Source organism: Camelus ferus, chromosome 7 (assembly GCF_009834535.1).
Source record: "Camelus ferus isolate YT-003-E chromosome 7, BCGSAC_Cfer_1.0, whole genome shotgun sequence".
Taxonomy (NCBI): domain Eukaryota; kingdom Metazoa; phylum Chordata; class Mammalia; order Artiodactyla; family Camelidae; genus Camelus; species Camelus ferus.
In genome coordinates, this window is record NC_045702.1 from 83,786,905 (window position 1) to 83,803,905 (window position 17,001).

General features: G+C 48.8%; 1 protein-coding gene across 6 annotated transcripts in view; it reads left to right on the forward strand.

The window, feature by feature from the left end:
- The window catches only part of CCM2 (CCM2 scaffold protein), a 56,029-nt gene that overhangs the window by 19,705 nt on the left and 19,323 nt on the right, over nucleotides 1-17,001 (forward strand). For 4 of the 6 annotated variants that reach the window (XM_032484346.1, XM_032484348.1, XM_032484345.1 and 1 more), the window contains one exon: nucleotides 6,527-6,700. The exons of the other annotated variants lie outside the window; for them this stretch is intronic. In XM_032484346.1, coding sequence (XP_032340237.1) covers nucleotides 6,527-6,700 — 174 coding nt within the window. The remainder of the gene's footprint in view (nucleotides 1-6,526; nucleotides 6,701-17,001) is intronic. 6 annotated transcript variants of the gene reach the window in all.

Sequence of the window (17,001 nt, forward strand, 5' to 3'; positions counted from 1 at the left end):
GGGGTACGAGGGGTGCTGTGCACCAGAACCCAGCAGAAGGGGCCTCGCCGCCCCATGGCGGGTCAGGCGCCATGTGTGTGTCAGGGGAGCAGGTCGGCGGCAGTGGAGGAAGTCTGGCTCACGCCTCGTCCTGAGACGGGGAACTTGCGGTCTGTGGACGGTCTGGGGGCACGGGCTGTGTCCTGCTTAGGCCTCTGCAGCACCTAAGAAAGGCTCATTTTTCTGTTGGTAGGCACTTAAGTACTTAACTTGTTTAAAAAAGCTAGCCAATCTGTTGATTTGCATTGCAGTAAGTGCTGGAAGTTCGTTGCAACTAAGACAGGTGATGTTACAACGAAGGTCTGAACAGTGGCGCTTTTAGGAGGGGACTTGTCGGGGGACCTTGTGCACCTGGGGCAGGTGTGAATCTGGGGAGTGGCTGCTGACTCGCCCAGCTGCACAGAACCGTGGCTCTGCCCGGCCCACACTCTGGTTTTGGTGTCTCCCCCAGGCGTAGTCCTGTCAGTAGCCTGATCACCACCGGGCAGTCACCCTCTCTCTCCCTGGGCAGCAGGGCTCCCTGGGGCAGGGACAGGGTTCCCTCACGTTACAGCCTCAGTGCTGGGCACAGACTAAGTACCCACCAGACGTTTGCTGGATGCTGAACCTAAGGACCCCAGGGCCTTGCACTTGAAGTCTTTGTTCAGGGTTTTGTGTTACTGACTAGACAGTTAAATAAAGATGCCTCAACACCAACCGTGCCCAGCGCGTGTTTCCTTCTTCACTGCCACGTACTTTCTTCGGAACCTGCTGAGCTGAGCTTTGTACCCATGGGGTGAGTTGATACGTGTCACCTTGTTATTGACTTTGGTCCCTAAGTTGAGGCCACTGTCCCACGAGTGGTTGTACTGATTCTTTCAGCACATGCAGTTCTTACTGGAAATTAATAAACAGACACTCTGATGGAGAAGTTAGCCTAGCCTCTGAGAATTTGCTTAGGAGATGCTGTTAACTCAGAGCCTGGCCACCCCGACTGAGATTATAGTCAAGCTTTAATGTAACGATACCCAAGGCCAGCCTGGCCCCTGAGCCTTCCTCTAGGAAGATGCTAAGTGGGCCAGAGTCAGTGTGTATGTGTGTTTAACTAAGAGCTACATTTGAGGTTTCCAGCTTCAAAAGTTGTTTCAAGTGTAAGATCGAAAATACTGCAAGAATATTTTAAGGATCCAGGGATCATTCCCGAGCCAGTTCAGAAAGTTCCACACAGTTCTAGGGAGCAGCGTGTGTTCCCCAGGAGAAGTCTGCACAGTGCAGGACGGTGCCTCCAGAGCCCTGTGTTCCCTCCCGGGTTCTGTGCCTCGGCCCCTCAGCCGCTTCCTTCAACACCCTGTTTCTTGCCGAGAGACTCGGGCACAGATGGACCCCAGGATGCACTCAGTGCCGCGGCTCCATTCACGAAGAGAGCCCGCACCCAGCGTGGTGCTTCTTCCAGGGGCTGAGTTGCCCTTTTGATCTTTTGGAGTCAAAGATCATGAGATCATTTTGCTGGTGAGGAACATTAGCGCTCAATAAAAATACTTGAGTGAAGTTGGATGAAGAATGAACAATCGCCCAAGCTAAAACCACTTTTTAAACTTCTGTGTTGATTTGGAGGATAGTCCGGTGAATTAAAGAATCCATGATTGTTTAAAGGAATCCTGATTCTGTCTCTCAGAATATTTTTTTTCACATTAAAAAAATAGAAGTGTAGTTGATCTCCAATGTTGTATTAGTTTCTGGTATATAGCGTCGTCATTCAGTTATTTATATATACTTCTTCATTGCAGGTTACAAGTCATTGAATATAGTTCCCTGTGCTGTACAGTAGGACCTTGTTATTTATCTATTCTGTACATAGTAGTTGATATCTGCCAATCCCAGACTCCCAAACCTCCCTCCCCTCCCCCGTAACCATAAGTTTGTTTTCTATGTCTGTGAGTCTCTCTGTTTTGTAAGTAAGTTCCCTTGTGTCATTTTTTTAGATTCCGCATATAAGTGATATCATATGGCATTTGTCTTCCTCTGACTACCTTCACTTTAGTATGATAATCTCTAGGTCCATCCATGTTGCTGCAAATGACTATTTCATTCCTTTTTATGGCTGAGTAGTGTTCCATTGTATAAATATACCAGGACTTCTTTATGTATTCATCTGTGGATGGACAGTTTGGTTGCTTCCATGTCTTGGCTGTTGTAAAAAATGCTGCTACGAACACTGGGGTGCAGGTATCTTTTTGAATTAGTTTCCTCTGGACTTATGCCTGGGAATGGGATTGCTAGGTCATATGGTAACTCTATTTTTAGTTTTTTAAGGAACCTTCATACTGTCCTCCTTAGTGGCTGCACCCATTTGCATTCCCACCAACAGTGTATGAGGGTTCCTTTTTCTTGACACTGTCTCCAGCATTTATTATTTGTAGACTTTTTGATGATAGCCATTCTAACCAGTGTGAGGTGGTACCTCATTGTAGTTTGATTTGCATTTCTCCAATAATTAGTGATGTTCAGCATCTTTTCATGTGCCTGTTGGCCATCTGTACTCTTTGAAGAAATACCTATTTAGATCTTCTGCCCGTTTTAAAATTTTTATTTATTTATTTATTTCTACTGAGCTGTGTAAGCATGTATATTTTGGAAATTAATCCCTTGTTGGCTGCATCATTTGTAAATATTTTCTCCCACTTTGTAGGTTGTCTTTTCATTTTATTTATGGTTTCCTTCACTGTGCAAAAGCTTTTAAGTGTAATTAGGTTCCATTTGTCTATTTTTGTTTTTATTTCCATGAATTTATGAGGCGGATCCAAAAAAATATTGCTGTGATTTATGTCAAAGAGTGTTGTGCCTGTGTTTTCCTCTAGGATGTATCTGGTCTTAGATTTAGGTCTTTGCAGAATATCCTCAATTGTTTCTCACTATATTTTTTTAACTAAAACTTCCCTTTTCATTTTCATGTTTAAAAGCAGCATGAGTCCAGAGCACTGAGATGCCCACTTGTTCATTGTGTCTCGAAAAGCTGAGAGGCTCCCACGGTGCCTGCCATCCCCCATCCCCCAGCTGTGTGCACTTTCCAGCCCCTGCAGAGGGAGCTTAATGTGCATCTCCTCGGTGCCACATGCCTGCTGTCCTTGGGTGGCGCAGCCGCCCCCATTCTGCACTGAAACGGGATGAGGCGGCAGAGGAAAGCTGCAGGTTTGCTAGGATGTGTTTATGTAATAGTTTCAACATTCCACTTTCTAGGAAAGCCCATCCACTGGTTATACTTATTTGGGACATTTAAAAAAAAAAAAAAAAAGGATGCGGTGCCTGGTGTATTCAAGGCTGAGGTCTGAGTTTGGGAAGCTGTGTCTGATCCCAGATCAGTCATGCCAAGTTCACGCTTGGCCAAGTGGTTGTGTGGGGGGCCCGGGATGCAGGGGCAGCTCCCCTCGCCCCCACCAGCCTGTCAGCCACGGCGGGTGGGCACCACTGTTTTTCACATGGCCGTGCCATGTTGCCAGGGTAGCTCCTTAAAAAACACGGCATTTCGGTACTGAAGTGCACCAGAGGCATCTGGCTGGCAGTTTTCATGAGTTGAGTCCCTGTTCATCTGCTTTGGGCTCATTCCCCGCTGCTTGACAGTGACCTGCTTGAGGGTGGAGGTCTCCTTCACCTGCAGGGCCGTCCCAGTTCCTGGCTTATTTTGCTTCCCTGTGGCTGCTGGGGTCCTGGGGTCCTGGGTGGGCGCTGGGTCCCAAGAGGTAAAAGTAGAGGAAGACGGAGTGGGGCTCAGCATAGAGAAAGCCAGCCCTCGAGCCTTAGAAGCATCTGCAGTGGGCCGTCCTTGTGTCCTTGGCCGGCAGCGGTCAGGCAGATGTGGCTTATTGGCCGGCAGAGGGTCTCTTCTGAAGGTAGGTTGCAGGACTTGGGTTCCAGGTCCCTGCCAACACAGACTGATTCAGTGTGCAGACTGTGGTTTTATGACCTGTTCCCCAGCATTAAAATACCAGCATGGGTTGCCTGTGGTCTGTGGATTTGGAGATTTGGCACAGGTTTCTTGGTGAGAGGCTGACCTTGCAAAACCCTTCGTCTTAGAACTGGTTTCCTGTTGCTCCCAGGTGTAGAGGAGTAACGAGGTGGGACAGCAAACAGATCGAGCTGAGCTGTTTTCTTGTGCCATCAGATTCAGAATCAACCCTGGGGCTGAGCCCCAGCTGGGCACGATTCGGGAGATTGAACTTTGTGAGGTTATCAGGTAGAAATGGTGTAGGGAGGGAGGTTTATTTCTGGCCAATTTCGGACATAGATCATCTGTGTATCATTATGTTACATGCCTTGATATTTCCACAGCCCTAGGCAGTGCCTTGCTCATCATAGGGAACTGGGAGCCTCTCTGTGCAGGTAAGCAATTAAGCAGAACAGGATTGAAGAGTCATCTGTGTGCCATCTGATCGCCTGGGATGCCAGCCAGAGAGGCAATCACAGTCCAGTCTGGCCTGGCCTGGCCTGCCCGCAGTTGGGCTGGTGAAACGTGATGCTTACACTACTCAATTTCCAGCATCACTTTCAACTTAAAGTTTAGTAGCGGTGCTTGTCTGGCAAGTTGTGGATGACCATTTCCCACCGTGTCCACACGAGCCCCATGTGGCGACTGTCTGGTCCGGACCTTGCCCCTCATGATTTCACTGGAAGTGCCCCCCACTGTTTCTTCCCCTGGCTTAATTCGTGCTGGGGCTGGCAGCTCCTGTGGCATCCAGGAGAAGGAAGCCTGACAGGACCCCAGGGGCATTCGCTCTGAGAGCTGGGATCGGCCGTCGTGGGGCCCGGTGAGGAGCGCTGTCCCGGCTGCAGTTCGTCTGTGAGACTGCAGAGGTGATGCTGTCCTTATGGTGCTGGTATCAATGATCTTGTCTCGTTTAACTTTTCATGCTTTTTACCTCGTCTCAGCTTAAGTGTAAGTAGCGGTAGGCAGGAGCTATACTCACCCTTAACAGAAAAACGTTATGGACAGTTTCAAATATAAACAAAAGCAGAGAGAAGTAAGTGAAGCCCCACGTGCACACCATCCAGCTTTGATCTTTAGCCGCCTTGTGGGTCTCGCAGCAGCATCGCTTCACCCTCCCGGCAAGAAGCACCGAGGGGCTGCGTTGGGATGGGAGCAAGGCGGGTACTCCAGGGCAGGGAGCGGGTACTCCAGTACTGGTTGTAGTGGGTCAGGGGAGTAGAAGGCACATATCCAAGGGCTGAGTATTCGGGGGGAAGGAGTGTGAGCCGAGGAGCAGGAGGGGTGTTGGGGCTCACTTTGCAGAAGGTTTGTATGTGGGTGGCTTTTGTTTGCTTGTCGGTTGACCTAGAGCTGCAGAGCTGAGCATCTTGGTGGGTGTGGGGCTGGTCCTGCAGGGTCTCCTGGGAGACCCCAAGACCCCACCTGCCTTTATAGGGCAGTCACTGTTCCTCTCCATCCTCCATCGGTGTGGCCTACAGCTGAACTTCCGCCATGCAGAGGAGAAACAGAAACAAGAGCTTATACTAAACGTTTGGTGACACGTATGTTCGTTTCTGTGAGTGTTGGTCAGAGCCAGGCCCGCTGTGGGTTCTGGCCGCTGTCAGCCACAGCGCAATCACAAGCAACAGAAAGTGACATCTCGGTCTGATGTGACAGTGGGTTTGGGTTTCGCTCCTGTGCCCGGCGATGTTTCCCTGCTGAGGCTGCACGTTGGCGTCTTGTATTCTCTGGTTTTACCTTCTTTGAGGTGACAGGAAGCAGTCGCCTTCAGCTTCTGGGTGCAGGAGCGCAGTGACCGTGCCTGACTGCACATCCGGGCTGGTGGAGGACCCAGAGGGCTCTCTTACCAAGGTGCAGGGAAGGGATAGCAGGCCTTTTCCCGGGGCCCACAGGCGAGGTTGGCTTTATCCTGCTGGCTGTTCCTGGCTCTCGCTCTGCGGGTTTACTTGGATCGGCCCCTTTAGACATTGACGACGGTGTGCGGTCATCCAGGTGCTGATGAGCGCCCTGAGCCACCAAGGTCTTGGCAGAGGGAAGGGAAAGCAGGGCCCCTCCCGCCTTCCTACAGGAGAGGGAGGTGGGGGACTCGCGGCTGTTGAGCTGCATTTCTTGCTGATGCCACAGCCCTGGCCACACCTCCCCTGCCTTCTCGGAGGACTCTGCACTGAGGTGACCCAGTGGAGCCAAGAGGGTCAGAGCAATGCTATGTTTTTTTCTTCTGGGGGTACATCTCCCCATTTTTGCCCTCTTCTTCTTGCTGAGGTTAGTTACCTGGAGAGCTGGCCCTTGACCTTGTACGTGTCCATGAACAGGTGAAGGACCAGCCCCTCCGTGCCTGAGGCAGCGCTGGGCCCAGAACCCCCAGGCCGGTGCGTCCTGGTGCTTTTTCCCCAGACCGGCAGCGGCCAGCCCCGGTTCGCATGGGGGCTGCGGTGGTGGTCTTGGCTACTCCCGCTTGTTAGCCGTAGGTACAACACAAAGCCTTTATGAATAATGAACTCCAACCATTGCCGTTTCTGCCTGCAGCCTGGAATTGTGTCGCCGTTTAAACGAGTATTCCTAAAAGGTGAAAAGAGTAGAGATAAGAAAGCCCATGAGAAGGTGACAGAGAGGCGCCCTCTGCACACTGTGGTGCTGTCCCTGCCTGAGCGCGTCGAGCCCGACAGACTGCTGAGCGACTATATCGAGAAGGAGGTGAAGGTAAGTCCACGGCCGCAGGACGCAAAGGCCCCGCTGACGCACCCAACGCTGCAGCTCGTGAGACCCGACCCCACGCACACCTCAGTTGACTCCCCCACCCGTTGTTGCCCCTGTGGTATTGTGTCTCATGACTGGGTACCTAAACCCCAGATTTCTGTCTTCTGGCCCCATGTCTTTTTTTTTTTCTCTCTACAATAACAAGCCACATCTTTTCTCTTAAAGGCTGGCCATGTATTTCAGTTCCTTGGTCAAGGCTTAGAGCTGTTACATGTGTCATTGTCACAGCCTAGGGCATGGTCTCCTGAATCCTGTCAGAGCCTGTGCCCACTTGCGGATAAACATGATGTGCACCAGTGTGTTTTTAGCACTTCCGCCAAGCACTATAGTGAAAAGAAATGAATGAAGGTATAAAACCACGAGGTCAGAGAGAATGGGAAAGTGGGGGCAGCAGTGATGAGTGAAGCCCATAAACTTGCAGAGGGAACTTTCAAAGATGGGGTGACAAGTTCACGGAGCCGATGGAGCCAAACCTGTATCCCTTGAGTCCCTTCAGAGGATGCAGTGCCGTCCACCTGGACCCGGGGTTGGGGAGGGGCGTGGACCAGGCTGTGTGCTTGGGGAGGGGTCCGCTCTCACCTGGCACAGGGGGAGGTGAGCGGTCTCCCTGGTGCAGCCATGGCACTAGGGAGGCCTGGAGGAGGGTGGGGAGAGACCCAGTGTGAAGACAGGGAGGGTAAGTCACTGCCTGTGTCTGGAATGGTAGGAAACACCAGTCCCTTTCCCCACCAAGCTTCCAGAGTACCTGCAACCAGGCCTCACCCACAAGGGGATCCTGGGAGGGGTGCTTTTATGTGGAAGCTAGGCAGCCTGCAGAAGTGGTGCCTCTAGTGACCCTGGGGTTACCAGCCAGCCAGCCCAGGGAAAGCCGACAGTCAGCAACTCTTCCCATGTACATGGCTTCTGTCATGCGCAGTCAGGGAGAAGTACACATTTGAGGAAAACAGTTAACCTAAAGAATAGAGCCCAAGACAAACACAGGAAGGAAGCATGAATGGAACAGCAACAACGTAGAAATTGGGGGAAAATAAAAATATATAATATTTTCAGGAAGATAAAATAGATAATCAGAAAGATAAGAGGAAATATTGTTAACTGTGAGATAACGGAATCTACTTTTAAATTAAGAAAAGCTTTTTGGAATTAAAAGTATCTTAATCATGTACCCTAAAAAATTCGTTAGAGGGGTTGAAAGAAAGAAATCACCCAGAAAGAATAACCAAAAGACAAAGAGATAGAAAATGAGTAAACAAAAGATGAAAAAGAGAAAAAAATTACAGGATCCATCCAGGAGGTTCAACATCCGACTCATGAAACAAAAGAATGGAGCGAAGTTGGAGGAGGTTATTAAGACAATAAAACAGGAACATTTTGCAGAATTCACCAACAGACATGACTCTCTGATTCAAAGAGTTCTTTCTGGTCGTAATGACCAGAAAGACTGGTGTCTAAAACACGAACCCACGGAGCCCATTCTGAGCATGTTCCTGGGGATGTGCTGCCTCCGAGCACCAGGACATGCCATGAAGGTGGAAGATGCAGATCCAGAACCAGGATTCTAGCACCGAAAGGAGCAGAGGGAATTCCTGGGACTAGACTCTGAGAAACAGGCCAGAGCAGCTCTGGTAGAGGGAACACAGATGGTTTCATATGTTTGGGTAAAGGCTGCTGAGAAATTGGGAAGATAGACTTGAACGTTGAAAACAAAGCAAGTGGAGGGGAGAGTATAGCTCAAGAAGTAGAGCACATGCTTAGCAAGCATAACGTCCTGGGTTCAATCCCCACTACTTTCTCTAAGAATAAATAAATAAATAAGTAAGTAAACCTAATTACCTCTCCCCAGCAAAAAGGATAAAGAAAAGAAAAGAAAGGAAATAGAGGGAAGGGTAGGCCCATATTATAACATAAAAATTTTAAGTTTGGGGATTTTCACTTCCAGGAAGATGGAGAAGATATATTTTCCCCTATTTCTCCCATTAAGTGCAACTAAAAAATCCTGGACTTTATATATGCATCAACCATAAGAAGACTGTAAAAGGTAAAGAGACAGCAGACCAGCCAGGGACCTCAGGACCCAGGGAGAGACCCATTGGTAAGTTCCCTGGGTTCTGTTTCTCCTCATGTATCCCAGACTTGGAGCTGAAGAAGCTGGCAACTCAGAAACGCCAGCAGGTGCAGACAGAACTGCAACAAAAGCCACTCCCTCTAGCCAGAGGATCAGGAAAGAGATGGCTTACTTAGCAAGACAGAAAGTGTTTAACAACACCTGCTTAGTTCCAACCAAATGTGACAGAAAAACCTCCAGCTCCAGGTCTGCTAGCAAAGGCCAAGTGGGGGCCATCACCCCACCTCAGAGAAGGCCAAGTAGGGAGCAGGGACTTTTATCCCTGATGAACCCCCAGTGGAACTGGGGTATATCAGTGGAGACCACATAGGGAGCCTGGACTTCTGCCCTCAGACAGCAGCAGTGAGACACACACCACCCCTCACGTTAGTGGGGGCCACTTGGGAAGCTGGAATGCCAGCCATGTCCAGCAGGAAACAGGATCCCCTTGCTCTGGTGACAGCAGAGGCCACTGGGGAGTCAGCCCTTCCTCCTGGTAACAAGGTGTGCTCTCTACAACCCCAACCCCACCCCCACCATGGGTCTAGAGCAGATTTTCTGACATTGTATCATCAGAGTCTTGGAGGGAGAAGAGATGGAGGGGCTAAAAAACTGATCAAAAGAATTATTGCTGAAACTCATCTGATTTAGTAAAAGATAAACAGAGATTCAAGAAGCTGAGCGCACCAGAAACAGGATAAACCCAAAGCAGTCCACACCAAGACACATCATAGTGAAACTGCTGAAAAGTAAAGACAAAAATCTTAAAAGCAGTGAGAACACTTTACCTTTAGGGAAAACAGTTAGAATGACAGCAGATTTCTTATCAGCAACCGTGGGGCCAGAAGGAAGTGACTGACATTCCTCAAGTGCTGAGAGACTCTGAAGAATCAAAGGATGATGAGAGAACACCACAGGCGACTGCACACCCAAACAGCCAACAAATGGACCAGTTGAAGAGCACAGACTACCACAGTTCAGCAGTAAACACATCATTGGAATAGCCCTATAGAAATTTAATATCTAATTTGATAACTCCCATTAAAAAAAAGTCTCCAGGCCCAGATGGTTTCTGGAAAATTCTATCAAATGTTTAAAGAGTTAACACTAATTCTACACGATCTCTTCGAGAAAAACAGAAGGGAAGGGAATCCTTTTAAACTCATTTTGTGAGGGTAGTATTATCCCGATACCAAGACCAGACTGTACAAAACAGATAAATTACCAACATGACTGTAGATACTTCGGTATAAATCTAACAAAACATGTATGGGATTTGTATGCTCAAAACTACGCAGCACTGATGAAAGAATCAAAGATCTGAATAAATGGAGGGACATACCATGTTCATGGATTGGAAGATTCAACCTAGTTAACATGTCAGTTTCCCCCAAATTGACACAGAGGTTTGATATAATTCCCACCAAAATCCCAGCAAGGTATTTTGTAGATACAAACAAGAGTGTTCTAAAATGTATACAGAAAGGCCAAAGAGGTTAGAATAGCTGAAACAGTCTTGAAAAAATAAAATAAAATGAGAGGACTCAGTCTGCCTGATTTCAGGATGTACGTTAGAGCTACAGCAGTGAAGACACTGAGGTATCAGCAGAGGGACTGACACGGGAATCAGTGAAACAGACTACAGACTTAACGAACCGAGAGACAGACCCACACACATGCACCCAGCTGATGGTTGACAAAGGTGCAAAAGCAAGTCTGTGGAGGAAGGACCATGCTCTTAGCAGATGGCGCTCAGCCATTGGACACCCATAGAGAGAAAAATGAACTTCACTCCAAACCTTACGCCTTATACAAAAATTAACTCAAAATGGATCATGGACTTAAAGGTAAAATGTAAAACTGCAACGCTTTTAGAAAAAAAAAAGGGAGAGAATACCTCCAGGACTCTGAGGCAGAGTTCTCAGACTTGACACCAAAAAGGGGAACAGTTGGGAAACTGGACTTTGTAAAATTGAAAGACTTTTGCTCTGAAGAAGGCTCTGTTAGGGTGGAAAGACTAGCTACAGATGGGGAGAAGATATCTGCAAACCACCAATCTGCCAAAGGCCTTTTATCTAGATTATATAAAGAACTCTCAAAACCTCATAGTAGAAAAGCAGACAGTCCAATTAGAACATGGGCAAAAGTCAGGAAGAGACACTTCACCAAAGAAGATACTCAGGTGGCCGTGAGCACATGAAGATGTTCAGCCTCACTAGCCGTTAGGGAAATGTGAATTAAAACCACAGTGAGACATCACGACACACCTCCCAGAATGACAAAAGTTAGAAAGTTAGGAGAACACCAAATGCTGGTGAGGGATATGGAGGGATCCACTCATGCATGGCTGGTGGGAATGTAAAATGGTGTAGCCACTCTGGGCAATGGTTCAATGGTTTGGCAGTTTCTTAAAAATTAAGCATGCAACTACCATATGATATGACCTGGCAGCTGCACTCTGGGTATTTATCCCAGAGAAGTGAAGATTTCTGGTGACACAGAAGCCTATATGTGAATATTCAAAGCAGATTTATTCATACTAGCCCCAAACTGGAAATAGCCCAGACGTCTTCAGTGGGTAAATGGTTAAACAAATGATGTGCATCCAGATACTGTGGAACCCTACTCAGCCAGCCGTAAAAAGGAATGAATTACTGATTCCTTCCACAACCTGGAGGGATCTCCAGAAAATTATGCTGAGTGAAAAAAAGCCAGTCCCCAAAAGTTGCATACTGTATGATTCCCTTTGTATAATATTCTTGAAGTGACAAAATTACTGAAATGGAGAATAATTAGGGCTTGCTAGGGAATAAGGAGACCAGGCGGCAGGAAATGGGTGTGCCTGTAAAAGAGACGGGAGGGACCTTGTGGGATCAGGATGTTCTGGAACTTGACCGTGTAGTCACTTCTGGTTGTGACGCTGCGCTGTTACGAGGTGTTACCCTTGTGACAGGGTGAGGGGTACAGTGACTCTGTGTGTGTTATTTCTTAACAACTGCATGTGATTTACAATTGTCTTAAAATTTAAAGTTTTTAAAGGAAGTAAAAGAACAAAATTGTGATTTCGCTACCTCTTGGCATAGCAGTGAAATAGACTGTACGTAACAATGATATTAACACCAAGTAACGATTGCATAATAAATTATCTAAATTGTAAGAAAAAAGGAAGGGGAAGTGGGAGTGGTGATAAGAGTTAACTCTTTCTTTGCCATAATTGGAACTCAACAGATAATGTCTTAAATTGATGAATCAAGCAGCAGCAATGTAAAAGCATTATTCAGAAAGTTGGCCCTAGATCCAGAAGACCCCAGCGTGGCTGCTTCTGGGAAGTGATTGAAGTGATTTTTAGGATTGCCTGGGTTTGGGACCAGAGATTGTTGTTTTTATTACGTTTTGGGGGACTACTCACCTTTTTAAACTGTGTACATGTGTAACTTTGATACAATAAAAATGGTGACAAGAACGAAATCCACTAGTGATGAGGTAACATTCACTCCCATATACTTGAGTGTGGTTCTTCATGGAAAGTATTTTGTGTTCAGAATGAACGTTAATAACATGAAGGTGGGAGGTACTTAATAGTAGCTTCTTCTTTTCCGAATGCTTACTGTATATAGCAGCCCTGTTTAACATTTTAAAAACATTTTCTCATTTAATCCTCACCCAGCCTTTAAAAAGCAGAAGTATCCTTCCCATATGGTCCATCTCAAGCAGACACATGTCCCAGTGGGGCCCCGTGCAGTACAAACTCAGGACCTGTAAACAGACACTCCGGCTTTTAATTCTGGGGGTGGAATTAATCTCATCTGTGATACCAAACCCAAGATGCTTCTTGATGAGGTTGGTTATTATTTCTTATTTATTGTATTTTTAAAAAATTGAATGTGTAAGTTATGTTTATGATCCAGAATTCAAATGGTGAGATTCTTGGTGAAAAGAAACCACCAGTTCCCTGGAAGGAATTACTGGCCTCAGTTTCTTTATTCTTATTTTGTTTATTTTGTTTTGTTTGTTTGTTTTTTGGTTGTTTTTTTTTTGGCCTCGGTTTCTTATGTGGCTCTGCAGTCTGTCCATACACAATCACACAGGCGAACTGTGTATATGCTGTCTGCACTTTACATGTTGTTTACATGCAACAGTGTATCTCGACGTATCACGGAAGATTGAGACACATAAAGCTGCTGTGTCCATTTTCATGGCTGTGTAGTATTCCACTATATGGCTGTACCATATTTTATTTAACCAGTGATCTATTCATACATGTCTGATTTGTTTCTGGTACACCTTTTACTAACCCTGTAGGATAAAAGCCGTATAGGATAAAAAAAGTAGACTCTGGATGTAAAGCTGGGTTACTTTTTATTTTGACAGACATTTTCAGGTTGTCCTTCATGCAGGATTTAAGCCAATGTATAGCATTAGCAGCCTGAGAACACCTTTTGGTCTGCACCCTAAGGAGCAACACAGTGTACATGCAGACTTTCTGATCTTTGCTGATCTGATGGTTGTAGTAGGTTTCATCACAGTTTGTACTTATGAGTGAGATTTTGCCTCTCTTCAAATGGTGGAGTCAGATCTCTTAAGTGTCTTTCTGTAGCCATTTTTATGTTGGGTAGTTGGTGGTTTTCTCATACATTTTTTGTAGCTCTCAGTGTGGTAGGTGAATTTGTCCTTGGCTAGAAGGTAGTTGTAAAGTTTTCGCTTTTTGTCACTTGTCTTTGTTCAAAGATGTCTTGGTTCTCTAGAAGCAGAAACTGGAGATCGTCTTTGACAGTTCAGGGCATGTTTTCAGGAGAAGGAGAGGGAAGGAAACAGGATGAGGATGAGGCAGATGTGGGAACTGTATCTGCTCCTTTATGGGCAGGAGTGTCGGGGCGAACATGGAAAGGACCCCTGAAGACCATCGTGTGGCGGCTTCCCCACCTCCTCATCATGACCAAGGCTGGTTGCCCCTGCAGAACAGTACCTCCCTTGTCTGCTTGCTTGTCTGCTGGTCTCAGGAGCCCAAGGTGACTAGTTGGCAACTTTGGATGGAAGTTTAGATCCTTTTTGTGTCCCTGATAGAAGCATTTGTCGCCTAGAGCCAGGCTCTCAAACCCACAGAGCCAGAGGTTTCAGGGCTGGGAGCACACATTCCGCAAGTGGGTCTCTTGGGTTAATGATGATGGAAGCCACTCCAACCTCCACACCTTGGACCCCAGACCCACACAGTCTGTCCACTGAGGACAAAGCGTGGTATAGCAGCTGTTGCTTCAAGGCGTGCCCTGCATTTTGGTGAGATGTGCCTTCCTTTCCACGTGTCCTCTCCTGGACGGGGTGAGATCCCGTAGGACCATTGAAGCCTGTAGATGTGGCTGCTACTGTCCTTGAGTCAAGGTGATGTTATGTGCTGACCATGTCAGAGCTCAGATGCTCCGTGAGCCCTTGGGGAGTGGGCAGGGGCCTGGCTGAGCCTCTGCAGGCAGGAAGGGCAGACCCATACCTGGAGTGCGTGTCAGTCTTTGCTAGGAAAGAACGTTTCCCGTTGCAGGGCTGATACCTTATCTGGGCTGTAGAGTACGAACATTGATAGCTTCAAACTCTGTACCCAAGACTGCGCTGAACTTCTCTCACCAAGATTCCGTCTAGTTCTGCCTGTGGCAGCCCACGGACACACACCACTATCCAGGCCGTTCCACAGGACCCAGACTAGGGATGAGACGGAGACCGCTGTCCCCACATCATATAAGTCTGGAAGGGTGGCGTGCATCTCCGCTTTTCTCTGGAAATACTATTACCCTTGCCGTAGGACCGTGGCCAGGGGCAGGGGGCTGGGGTCAGTTTCAGGGGCTGCCACGTGGCCTTCTGTACCTGAGGAGCTCCTGTTCTGCAGGTCGCAGAGCCGGTGGAGGCTTCTGCGGGCTGCTGAGGACGTCTGTTTCTATTACACATTCAAGAAATGGGTCTGGACCCACTAGACACACTTCGAGGTGGACTCGGGCCTGGACTTCATTGATTGCTTGATCCCCGTGTGTCCCCACCCTTTAGAGGACCTTGTTGGCAGTCAGGGCCCCTGAGTTTCAACATTGTCTCAGACCCTCTACTCCAAACCTTACAAAGACCTTCATCCCCTAGCATCCTGTTAACTCGAGTAAGTGACCACGAGTCCCTTCGGAGGGACCTGGGGGCGTCGCTGCAGCGTGTGCCGGCCTCAGTGTTACAGAGTCGTTCTCCTGGTCCTCGGCCTCTCCTTCAGTCGGTTTCTGGGTTTGGAAACCAGGTCAGGGATTGCCACTTTGCATTGGAGCAGCACACACAGTGGTGGTGTCCTTGTTTGTGTACGTGAGGCAGGACCCTGGTTGGCTCCCAGCTCTCTTGCTCCTGGGAACCCCTCTGCTTTCGTTGCATCTCCGTAAGGCCCTGCATCCCAGGCCTTCTGGTCCTTCATAATCTCTGCCCCTTCATAATCTCTGCCCTGACAGTGAGCGCACCTGCCCGTGCTCCTGGTGGCTAAGTGCCACTACCAAGCTGACTTCTGCTCTCCTGGGGTCCTGTTGTCCCCCTCGCTCCAGGAAGCCTAGTTCTAAAGCATCTTCCCCGATTCGTTCTGCCTCAGAGAACAGCCACCACAGACCTGCTTGGTGGTGCCAGCGCCCCTCCCAGCCCAGTCGGTCCAGCTCATCCTTGAGGCGGGGGAGTGTCTTCCCAGCCCTTCCAACGAACAAGGGCAGCTGGTGGGGTTCCGCGTCTTACACGGTAGATCCAGTCTGGCAGGCCCACCTCTCTGAGTCTTTTGAAACCTTTAGCCACAGTTGGCTCAGCAGTTCTGCCGTCTCCACTGAGTTTAGCACAGGCCTCACTTTTGCTGAGCTGCTAAGAGCTGCGCTGACAGCGTGTGAGAGCCGTGTCCGGGACCCTTCCCAGGTCAAGTGCTGTGCCGTGGGGAGGGCCCCGTAGACGTGCTCATCCAGCTCGCATTCCATGTCCCTCGACCCGGCACCTGCTGCTCCACTGGTGTTCAGTCCCCTTCCTTTAGAGGGACCAGCAGGCCCCAATCGTGCTACATTGAGATTTGACCCCAGGTACAGGTTTTATGGCCGAGAAGGGCGGAGGGGGCAGACCCCAAGGGGAGCAAGCCTTGTCGTGAAAGGTGCCCACCCCAGGGAGGCCTGCGTGTCGTTTTCAAGCAAGGGGTGCCAAGCAAGGGGGCTCCTCTAGCTTCCACCAAGTGGGGTCTGCAGGCCCAGAGTGTTAGAAGAATTTGAGGATTGAGGTTCTCCAGTGCATCGGCCCTGTTGTCCCCACCCCAAGTCTCAGGGTCCTGCTTTTCCATCAGGGCCCAGGCTCTGCCGTGGGAAACTTGTCCATCAAGGCCAAATAGGTGGACGTTACCCGGAGGCTGACTTGGGCTGTCTCCGGGGGAGATGACAGCTCAGTGGTAGAGTGCATGCTAGGCACGCTAGTCCTGGGTCCAATCCCCAGTACTCCCCTTAAACAAACAAGTAAATAAACCTAGTTACCTCCCCTCCCCCCACAAAAAAAGTATCTCTTGTATCTCATCAGCAGTTATCTTTGGAACTGCTTTGTGCTACGCAGAAGTGAAGGGGTGAGCCGACCAGCACGCCCCTGTGCTGGGCGCAGTCCCTGTGAGGGCGGCAGGAGCAGCAGAGGGCTTAGTGGGCGCCCAGGCTGGCTTTTGATACCAGGGCTGATCGAGCTGATGTGACGGCTAGTCAGATGTCCCCTTGGTGGCTCTTCTTCCATCATGTTCCTCCCTCTGCAGCTGCGCCCTTGACGTGCTGGGATTGGTCGGTCCGCACAGCATCCCGTGCCGTTTCCCCTCGCCCGTGGGCTAGGTCCTGACGCTGCTGTGGGAGGCCCTGCGCGTTGGTTGGGACTGGGCAGGGGACCACCCGGGGCGATGGGGAGAGGCTGTTGGAAGGACTGTCCAGGAGACACGCCTGTCCCATCTGGAGTTGTAACAAGGGTGAGAGCTGCGATTTTCCTGTATTGATTTGTTTCACTAATAAGTATTTTTCACTGAAAAAAAGTCTCAGATGGGTAAGGACTCACCTCTGTGAACAAAGTAGAATCCTTTTTGGCCATGGGTGAGCCTGGATTTGAAGCATGGTGGCACTATGAGAAGGGCATTGGTGACATC